This window comes from Eurypyga helias, unplaced genomic scaffold, assembly GCF_000690775.1.
Source record: "Eurypyga helias isolate BGI_N326 unplaced genomic scaffold, ASM69077v1 scaffold5354, whole genome shotgun sequence".
In the NCBI taxonomy this organism is placed as follows: domain Eukaryota; kingdom Metazoa; phylum Chordata; class Aves; order Eurypygiformes; family Eurypygidae; genus Eurypyga; species Eurypyga helias.
Window position 1 is genome coordinate 18,119 of NW_010245514.1, and position 11,294 is coordinate 29,412.

An 11,294-nucleotide genomic window follows, 5' to 3' on the forward strand; every position below is an offset into this window, starting at 1 on the left:
TGTCCCACAACCTAAGCATTGTATCTGCGTAAAACTGGAACTTCAGCATATAAGATTTTATCCAAAATGTGAAGGAGAAAGCAGAGACATGTCTTGATCTTAAAAAAGAGGTGTGTTCAGAATATATCCCTTCTCCTGTTGCCTCTAATACTTTTTTTTTCTAAATAAAACAAAATACTGAATGAAGACTCTGCTGAGATTTTATTTTAATATACTTCTGTTGAAATTAATAAGGTTACAGCCATATTTTTAAAAAGTATACTACTGAGCTTCATACAATTAACAAGGAATGTAGTGTAAAATAAATTGGCAGAGAAACTACTAGGAAGTTTTCACAGAAACTTTTCAAACAATAGATATGCAAATGGCTCCAGGAAAGCTCTTCTAGAAGCAGATACAGTTACAGAACAAAAAGTATGTATGAATACTGTTGTTCATAAAATCTGACTATGGATACATCATTAAAAAAAAAACAAAACTATAAGCAAAATAATTTTTCAGGTGAAATAAGAATTCCTTAAGCACACTAATGGCCAAGCAGAAGCCATGGTAAGACAAAACACAGAAAGTGTAGAAGAAGAAGGAAGAAGACTCAAACATGAATCATTCAATCAGCTGAAACTCAGTTTATGGTCTTCTGAAATCAGAATGTGAAAGACAAAGAGAAAAGCAAAGAAACAAGCATCAAACTTATGCAGGGACAAATGCATAAATACCAAGAAAGAAAAAACACAGTACAATTCGCAATTGATATTAAGGATAAGAGGCAACATTCTAGAAGCAAAGATAAAAGGAAATTCTAGGAACTACTTCATCTGTTAATCAGCAAGAAGAGAAAAACATGTAATGGCATTACTAAGACAACCAGTTTGATAATTTTCCTGTGCCTGCCTTCTTGGAGAAGGCTAATGACGATCAGAAAATGCACAAAATGAACACAAGAAACATATGTAAAACTACTTAAACTGAAGTAGGGCAAGATACCTTCAGTGAGTCCTTGGACTTCAAGTATTTTAAGGAAGTTTTGACGATGAATTCACAGAATAACTAGTTTTAGCAATTAGAGATCCATTAGGAATTAACTTTAAGAATACATGGAGGTTTCAAGTAGACTATAAAGGCTTATCTTTAAACTCTTCCTATCAAAAAAACTTCACAAATTGGTGAAAGGAGCAGTTTTTACAGATTCAAAGAGATTCACAGAGTGGAAGGGACCTCTAGAGATCATCTAGGGTAGATCACACAGGAGTCTCCACGAAAGGAGACTCCCACCACCTCTCTGGGCAGCCGGTTCCAGTGCTCTGTCACCCTCACAGTGAAGAATTGTTTCCTCAGGTTCAGGTTGAACCTTCTCTTTCCCAGTTCATGGTCATTGCCCCTAGTCCTGTCACTGGACACCACCAAGAAGAGCCTGGCCCCATCTTCCTGACACCCACCCTTCAGATATTGATAAGCATTGATAAGATCCCCCCTCAGCCTCCTCTTCTCCAAGCTAAACAGACCCAGCTCTCTCAGCCTTTCCTCATATGGAAGGTTCTCGAGGCCTTTCATCATCTTAGTGCCCCCGCGCTGGACTCTCTCCAGTAGTTCCTTGTCCTTCTTGAGCTGAGGAGCCCAGAACTGGACACAGTACTACAGGTGAGGCCTCACCAGTGCAGAGTAGAGGGGGAGGATTCATTTGTTTGAAAAAATATAAAAATAATATAAAAATTAACATTGTGAGTAATATAAAAAACCACCCTCCTGACTGTGTGATGAACTTACATCACAGGGATCCTTTTCAGTGAAATGAAGTCAAAATAATAGGAAGATTACAGTCATCAGATGACACTATCATCAGAGGGGGTAGCATCATTCTGCATGCAAAAAACAGGATACATCAAGGAGTAGAGAGATTACAGAAAGTCTTTATTTGACATAAATAGTTTTCTGAAGTCCAAAAATCAAATAAGACAAAAATTGAACAGATTTCAAAAGCAAATTATAAGGTGGAGCCAATTTTCAATTGTATTGCATTAAAGGCCTGACTAAAAGATCAAAACGTTTTCTTTATGCACTAAGCCTTCCAGAAAGTAAACAATTGGTTTTCTCATAGTGAGACTCTAATTTACATTATTTCTATGATACACTGTAAGTATGCTATCTCCAAAGTTTTTTTTTCATTAAGGATGTCAATATAGGAGTTCTTCCATTATGCATTTTCATGTGTTCTACTTGCAAAATTTATCTGTATTTGTTTTTAAATGCATAAGTTGCATCACAAACTTAAATCTTGCCTACACAAGAAAAGATTATTGTAATATGTTTCTACATGTCAAATTGACATTGTAGTTTTACAGACTTGTTTTAACGTTTAAAATGTACGCCTAACACTTAAATGAAAATCCACATATTCTATACAAATATAGTCAAGGGAAAGATTTACTGATAGAATTTCTTATACTTAGTTTTCTTGAGTTGTATGTTTTCTTGTCATATTTGGACAAGAAATACTTGAATTATTCCTGTGAGCTGTATTATATTTCAACTACAAGGATATTACTAGAAATGACAACAATAAATTCTAGGTCTTTAATTATTCCCATTTAAATTTTTATTGATAGTTAGCAAACATATTGATTGTTCATTAATATTTTCAACATGGACATATGTATTTTCTAAAGAATCTGGAACTTTTGTATTCCTATCAGTATTGGGGGGAAAAAAAAAATCAACAACGGCAGAACAAGTGGAAGCCCTAATGATGAAAAAAGTGGCAATTTCTGAAGATGGTTTTCCTGTTAGAACAAAGAATTTTAATCATTGGCTCCTGTTCATCTGAGATACAGGAGTTAAAAGGCTGCCATATCTGATTAACATTTATGTCAAATGGAAGGAATACACAAAAGGCTATCAAAGTTGGCAGTCAAAATTCACGTGGGAGAGATACAGCAATCCACTAGTTAAAATAAATAAAAACAACATAGTATATTAGGCATCTCACCAGTCATTTGAGCCAGGCATTCTAATAGAAAAAACTAAGGCCAGACACAGGAAAACACCAAAGTCGCCTTCCTTCACTATAATATCTATAATAGAAATTAATTATGAATATTCTTATTTCACATCTTTTAAGATAATTCCTGGAAGGTTGCCTAATATGACCTTTTGGGTCATGAATCATAGTCATAGCTATGCTTTGATAAATCACAGCCTGAAGAACTCTTGTCTTGGTTGCCGTTTTCTGCAGTTTTCACTTTTCATTTTTTCAGGCTCCTAAAAAAATAGTTTTATTTATCCCCCCATAATTGATTCTTAAGTTTGGCAAGTCCTTAAATTAATTCAGCTGCATCCCAAGAACACGTACAAAATTTCCAGTCCAGTAAAACAAAACAGATATGAGTGGATGTGTATTTTGAGCAAAACCACTTGACTCGGTACACCACAGAAGGTGAAATCATTAAACTGTTGCAACACTACAGACTGTACTAACCTATCTTGCAGCTGAATTGAATCATACTGTCTTCATGATACATGAAGAATATCAAAGATGTTATTAGGTCTTACTATAATGGAAAGCTAACCATTATTTTCTAACAATGTATCTTAAATTTTTAAAAGACTGTAGAGGAGGGGGAAAAAAGCAAACACAAGACATCCAACAAATAAAGCAACATTTTCTTAGACTGTTGGCCTTTGGTGTTCATAAGTTCAAATCCTGAAATGGAGCTATAAACCAATTCTTGTCAAACCCTGACCTCTTTTCATAATAGAGTTACTAAATTGCTTATAAAACAAAGAATAATCTTTCAGATGGTTACTCATAGGATATCTTATGCAGAATTCAAGATAAAGAAGATCACATTGTTCCATCCGTAATTGCAGTAGATGAGTTTATGAATTGTAGTTTATTTATTATTATTTTGCTTATCAATATATTTGCATCTTCAGTAGACTCAGCCACCACTAAAAAAGCAAGGTATACTCACATTCATAAAGATTTTTACAATAGTGATTACAATATAAAGGATGAAAAAGATATCATTCAGAATTTTAGACGACAGAATCAAGCACAAAAGAAAGACTTGTAACTTTAAAAGAAAAATGGGTGTTAATGAAAACTACTGAGAAAACTGACCAAGACTCCACAGCTGGCAGTATACTGTAGACTATTGTAAAGAATTTTTAAAGTGGAAAAAAAAGCATAGAAAAATCATGCAAACAGTTTAAATGAGAAAATTGCCTTTTTTAAATCAGCAATTTCCAGACTGAAAAAAGGAGAGAAAATTAAGGTAATGAAGAAGAAAACATGTTTCTAGGAACTGCAGTATTTTATATTGCTCCCTTGCATTGCTACAAAACGAATATTCAGTAATATGCTTTCTGTCCAACAGAAATTTATTTATTAAGCACAAAAAGATAGAGCTACAAAAGTAAGCTAGTACATGTGCTTTCTGTACCAGAACAATTTTTGGTTCATTTCATTAATCTGAGTACCACTCCTGTAATGTCTTCATAGATGAAAAGATTTCTTGCAATTACCAAAACTTTCACTGAATAATCACTGAATTATAAGAGAAAATTTTAAGTGAGCAACTTGTAAAATCAGATTAAAGTCAACATATTTATTTGATTTTTTTTTTTAATTTAGATATGTGCAAAGAGGACAGATGCTTATATAGTAGCAACAATAAATAAGTTACACCTTAAGAGAAAGGGCATCCTTGATTACAGAAAGTAGCTGCTTTCATAAACCTTAGGAACTACTTTTGTGAGCTGTACTAATCCAAAATCAGTGCTCAGTCATAGTGCTGACATTTATATTTATGGAGTTTACCTTTCCTTGAGATCATTAATTAAAAGAAAAAAATCATGCAAGTGTATCACTATACAAAATCAATGTGATACACCCAGTATCATATGTTAAAACATAAAAAACCATGATTAGATTAGACTGGATATCAGGAAGAAGTTCTTCATGAAGAGGGTGGTGACACACTGAAACAGGTTGCCCAGAGAAGTCGTGGATTTCCCCTCCTTTGAATTCTTTAAGGCCAGGTTGGACTTTGAGCATCCCCCCATTGCAGAGGAGTTGGACTAGATGATCTTTAAGATCTCTTCCAACTCAGACCATTCCATGAATCTATGAATCATGTTAAGTTATTGAGTCTTTCTTATGTGATCATTCAGGGATTGATCCTTGTCCCAGTATTGTTACCACTGATCAGGTATCAAGTATACAAAGATTGTTAATGAAGCATGCAGATGATGCAAAAGCTAGTTGAGTCCTGAATAATGGAGAGATCAGGTCACTAATAGAGAGAGGACTACATTGTGAACAACAGTAATTCTAAAAAGCAATTAGGAAAGATGTGAAACTTATATCAGTGGAACGGTTCAAGAAAAATCCTAGGCAGGCCATCTGTATACATGATAATAAGAGTATAGGGAGGTGAAATGGAATTACTAAGAAACATTACTTGATAATTCAGTAGTTCTTATACATACAAAATTTGAAAACTTCTGAAAAGCAGCAGGAAGAAAATAGACAGACTAATTCTCTAAACAATATGCTTTTACTTTTAGAAAGTATAAGAGGTTCATTTAAATTAAAAAAAACCCAAGAGATTATATTTTTATAAATGGTAATTAATAGTACAAGAAAAAGCTGTGGTAAAACTGCACTGACCTTACCATAAGAACTTACTTCTGCAAGTGAGTCAGCCATGTTCCAATTATATATCAGACACGTATTTTTCAATTAGTGGACTAAATGAAACAAAGGGTTTCAGAAGATTATCTATAACTTGTAAATCGTCAAATAAAAAAACACCTTATAAGTAACCAAAAAAGTTGCTTACTGGATGAAGTTATATGGCTTATATTATATAAAATGTTAGAAGCTGTGCTGAGTTGACCCTGTCTGGACACCAGGTGCCCATCAAAGCCACTCTGTCACAAGTCTATGGGACTGGATGGGATCCATCCCAGGGTACTAAGGGAGCTGGCAGAAGTGCTCGCCAAGCCACTTTCCATCATCTATATGCAGTCCTGGCTGACTAGGTAGGTCACAGTTGACTGGAGGCTATCCAATATGATGCTTATCTACAAGAAGGATTCAGGGAACTACAGGCCTCTCACTCTGATCTCAGTGCTGGGGAAGGTTGTGGAGCACATTATCCGGAGTGCCATTATGTGGCATGTGCAGGACAACCAGGTGACCAGGCCCAGTCAACATGGGTTTATGATGGGCAGGTCCTGCTTGACTAACCTGATCTCCTATGACAAAACAACCTGCTTAGTGGATGAGGGAAAGGATGAGAATGTTGTCTACCTAGACTTTAGCAAAGCCTTTGACACCATTTCCCACAGCATTCTCCTGGAGAAACTGTCTGATTATGGCTTGGAAGGGTGTACTCTTCACTGAGTAAAAAAAAATTAGATGGATGGTCAGGCCCAAAAAGTGGTGGTGAATGGAGTTAAATACGGTTGGCAGCTGGTCATAAGTGATGTTCCCCATGGCTCAGTATTGGGACCAGTTCTATTTAATATCTTCATCAATAATCTGGACGAGGGGATCGAGTACACCCTCAGTAAGTTTGCACAAGACACCAAGTTGGGCAAGAATGATGATCTGCCTGAGAGTAGGAAGGTCCTACACAGGGATCTGAACAGGCTGGATTTATGGGCCAAGGCCAACTGTATGAAGTTGGTTTCTCTTAACCAAGTGGTTTTTTCACCTTCTTAAATATGTTATCATCACTGATTGCCTCAGCCTCAACCAGCAGGTCTGTCTTGAAGCTGGCTAGAATGGACTCTATTGAACATAGTGGAGACTTCCAGCACCTTGACACAGACAGCATCCCTGTATCCTCCTCACTACCGAGACTTTTCTACGCAAACCCAATGCAGAAACACACTGGCATTTGTGTCTATGTACCTATGAAAATTTATTCTATCTTGAAACATCCAATTATATGTTGGTAGGTAAAACTCCTTATTAAAGAATAAAAACGTTGGGAAGTTAATTATTTTTTGATATCTACAAATTCATTAGAACAGTGGCAAATGACACAGCATCTAGAAAGTTTTTCATTTGGATTAAAATTGAAATTACTATTTCAAAATTATGTTGTGGAAATTAGTGAGCATATTTTTACATAACTAAATATATATAATTATAATTTTAAAATATCTCATTCACCACTGTGAATTTGTCAACGATGACAATGAAAAAGAAGTTACATAAAATGTTTCTTCTAATCTAGTTCAAATGATATCTTAATTAAATTTCTGTATGCTTAAAAATTTTAACTTAATAATCAAGTTATAATAATGATGAAAATAAATGTTAAATAGTTTTTACTTTCCCTAGAGGTAATATCATGATGTTAGATTAGCAAAAGAAAGCAATACATTTTGCTGGTTAATATTGTCAGGCTAATAGCCAAACTAATTTTTAAACAAACACCTTTGGTCCTCTAATATAGTGCTGAACTAAACACCTTTGTGATGGAACTAAACATTTTAGTAAATAATAAGGAAAGTGGAATTACTAGTCAACTGACATAACTCTAAAATTGGGATTATTTACTTACAATTTAGATGAGAGTAAATATCCATGACTAACTTAACAATTCGAGTTCATTCATGATAGAGTAATTTTAAGTAACTGTAACGTTTACTACAGACCGTTCATTACTGTTGCAAATGGTATACCATATTTTATTAGCTTTCCTGTACAACTTCGTTTCTGGAAATGCAAACATAATTGCTTACCAAGATGGTGGTAACAATTAAAGAGCGATTGGAGAGAGAATCTGTGATGTTTGCTGGTTTTCCTTTCTGATTCTCTGTCATGTTAAGGCCACTCAATGGATCCCAAGTTCCAACCTATAAAATAGTTAATTACTGGGTAAATTGTTCATTAGTTATATTTCAGCATCTAGAAAAGAACACTATAAGGAAAAACGTGCTACAGGAAAAATAAAAGTGTGCTAATATTTGTTATTAAACCCTGTTCCATTATTTTCTGTCATTTTTAAAGTAGTTTTGGTTTTAGGATATCTGAAATGTTCAGCCTTGCAGTGTGGCCACAGTTAAGAAATTCTAAAAGCATCAAGAACTTTTAATTACAACATTCTGTTAATTTCGGCAATCATAGTGTTTCCTATATTTCAAAGGACCAAACAAGAACAGAATGAGTGACAAAGACTGGAATTTGAGCCTGTCCCTGCTGTTTCTTCACATAATTGAAGCTGAACTAATCTGTTCTATGAGATTCAACTTCAGGTACACAAGTAGCACAAAAATTTCTAAGGGAATGCCATCACCTTATTTGATCAATTTCAAATCCTAAATTCATTAAATCATATACTTTATTCAAGCTCATAATTCAAAGTTATCTTGTCAAAAGCTATTTTTGTGAATTAAAAATCTGAGAAATGGAACAGAAGTCAGATGTTCCAAATAAGACATTTTTTACATTATCTTTATTAAAGAGCTTGGACTCAACAACTTACACCACAGACTGTGATATACTACTGATACGTATAGCTCCCAAATCACACAAAGCTTCTCAAAGCTGTTTCTTTTAGAGAACTCTGCATAAACAGTGCATAGAATTCACAATGTTTTATTTGGTTAAGCACAGGTTTTTAATTTTAAAGTAGCCTGTTGAACAGAACAGAATTTCTAATGTGTCTTCACCAAAACAGTTTAAACGCCAAAAATGCACAAAAAGCAAATCAAGGTAGTCTACTACCTACATCTACAGTTCATACAACTTACAATTTACTTCTACTGCATTAAATTTATTTCCAACAAACTTTCAAGTTTTCCTAAAAAATGAAACAAACCAATATAGTAACATACACCCTAAAGAGAATGTTCACACAGTAAATAACACCACAGGGAGTCTGTCAAGCCCTTGAACCCCTATTCTTTCATTCAAATCCCCTAAATGGCTAGACTGGAGTCAGCATGCTAATTTGAACAGGTTAACACACTTATTATCCATAGTACAGGACCCAAACCAGGAGTTCTCATGAAACTGATGTGCTTCACAGTAAGACAAGGAATCTCTGCGAGACAAAGAATTAGCTTAGGCAAAAATAAGCTTATTCAAGTTGAAACAATTCCAGCAAGAACTACTTAAAGACTCATCATCAAATATCATACAATATTCTGTGACATAGCCATTGGGCTGCTCCTCAAAGACATAAAACATGGTTTCTCAACTACACTTGAATGATAAATAAAAACTTGTATCCAAGCTTTCATATTTTAACTATACAGGAAACTGTAAGGTTACTGCAATACTGCAGAAAGTTTGGACAAAAGTTACCATTCTTTTACTGCTGTTTTGATAAACCACAGTTCTCTCTTTTTAATTCAGGTGTTTCTGTGTTTATTTGGTTTTCGGGGTTTTTTTAAGTGGTTTTTAGACAAAAAGTTGCACCATCTGATCCAATACAATGGCGGCAAGGCAATGTAACTTCATTATATAACTATATGGAACAAGTCTTAAACCTGTAATCCAAATGAAAAATACATACTTGTGATACTATCAGACATCTTACTAATAGGAAATTATCAGCATATTCATCTTTTTTCCTTTCAGTGGGGGTTATGGACACTGAGGCTGTCATTACTGAAAAGTACATATAAAGTAAAAACCAGGAAATATGTGCTTAAACTCTAACTATAGAGTCATTTTCTCAGAATCCTGTATTTATTATAAAATTACCTCTCTGTATGAAGACACCACGTCTTCAGACTTTAAATAGTGAAGTTTAATAGTGGAGTTTCTGTGAGTATTGTGGTGGAGTACTGCAATATGCTTGACACCTTTTTTATATTCTTCCCTTCTGCAACCACCTACTTTCAGATACAAAATACTGGAATGGATAAATCTAGGGACTTTTTTTCTCAGGCACCGCAAGAAAAGTATGCCATCCACCTTTAGGCAGGTACACTCTGAGGTTTATAAATTGTTAATCAATCCTATACCACTTAAAAAAATCTTTTAATTAATCTTCTCAATGTTTACTACCCAATAGTTCAATAGTACAATATCAAAATTAAATCTCACTGGAAGTGTTTTCTCACCAGAAAAAATTCAGTGTCATTATCAAAGGACAGAATTCAGCAAATACTGAAAAGAAGTTTGGCTAATGATCACACCAATTTAAAATTAATTTGATTAGTTTGAGTTTCAATATTTTGTGAATTCAGTCTCAAAAAAAAATCTGTATTTACTTCCAAAAATATTAATTTAATTTCATAATAAAATGCAATTGGCATGATTTGTAAAGGAATAATACTCTAGAAAAAATTACTTCCTAAGTAAAAACTAAGTAAAATTATCCAACCTGTTAAATCAGAATGAATAATTCATAGTCTGAATACTGAAAATTACATACAGTTAATATGTATGATAATTTTAAAAAAATTAATTCATACAGTAGAATAATTAGAGATAATTATGATACATTCCTGGACCTTTATCTAGTTTGGAGTGTGCTGATAACAGTAATTCTTTGCATATAATTTATATAGTCTGCTCAGCACTCTAGTAGGGATTTGAGAAGAGGAAAGCTATAATGGACTGCAACTCAAAGTTACTATTTTCTTCTGGAAATATGAGACTGATTTTGTGACATTTAGCAATACATCAAAATAAGGACATAAATCTCAAGCCTTATGAAAATTCTCCTCTTGTCAAGGTTACTGATAACTAACATAATCCATTTTTGAGTTTATAGTATAAGGTAGAAGTGTAGTATGAAAGGTGTACTCAAACTTTGTAATTTTTATAGATTATAGTACAAATTAAGTTTGTGTACAAGTAAAAAGTTCACAAGTGAATAGTTTAGACATAGCTATGTAAATTTAACAGTACTATAAGAAGTGGTAGCCACTTCTTATCCCATTTATTTTCGAAGATACAGTAGGATCCTAGTTTATCTCCTATAAGCATGTCCAAAGAGCATGCTTCCTCTTTAAAATAAAAATGCAATTCGTCATATAATAAAGACCTGCTTCTAGTCATGCCAATCAGAATCCAGTACGTTATTTATTTTAAAAATATTTAAATTAGTAGTCTCTTCTTAGAAACACCCAGGCTTTCTTCAAAGTTACCTTACCAAGACCAATCCATTATAACTGTCTTGGTTTAACCCTGTCCAGCAACTAAGCACCACACAAACGCTCGCTTACTCCCTGCCCAGTGGGAAGGGGGTGAGGGGGGCAGGGCCAGGGGTGGGAGGAAGAAACTGGAAGGATAAATGTGAGAAAACTCGTAAGTTGAGATA

At 34.1% G+C, this 11,294-nt stretch overlaps 1 protein-coding gene across 1 annotated transcript in view; it reads right to left on the reverse strand.

The window, feature by feature from the left end:
- LOC104508452 (glutamate receptor ionotropic, kainate 2-like) overlaps nucleotides 1–7,872 on the reverse strand; it is a gene marked incomplete at both ends in the record, with an annotated part of 8,826 nt that extends 954 nt beyond the window's left edge. The window contains one exon of the mRNA XM_010150089.1: nucleotides 7,759–7,872. Within this exon, the coding sequence (XP_010148391.1) occupies nucleotides 7,759–7,872 (114 nt within the window). The remainder of the gene's footprint in view (nucleotides 1–7,758) is intronic.
- Between the last annotated feature and the right edge of the window lie 3,422 nt (nucleotides 7,873–11,294).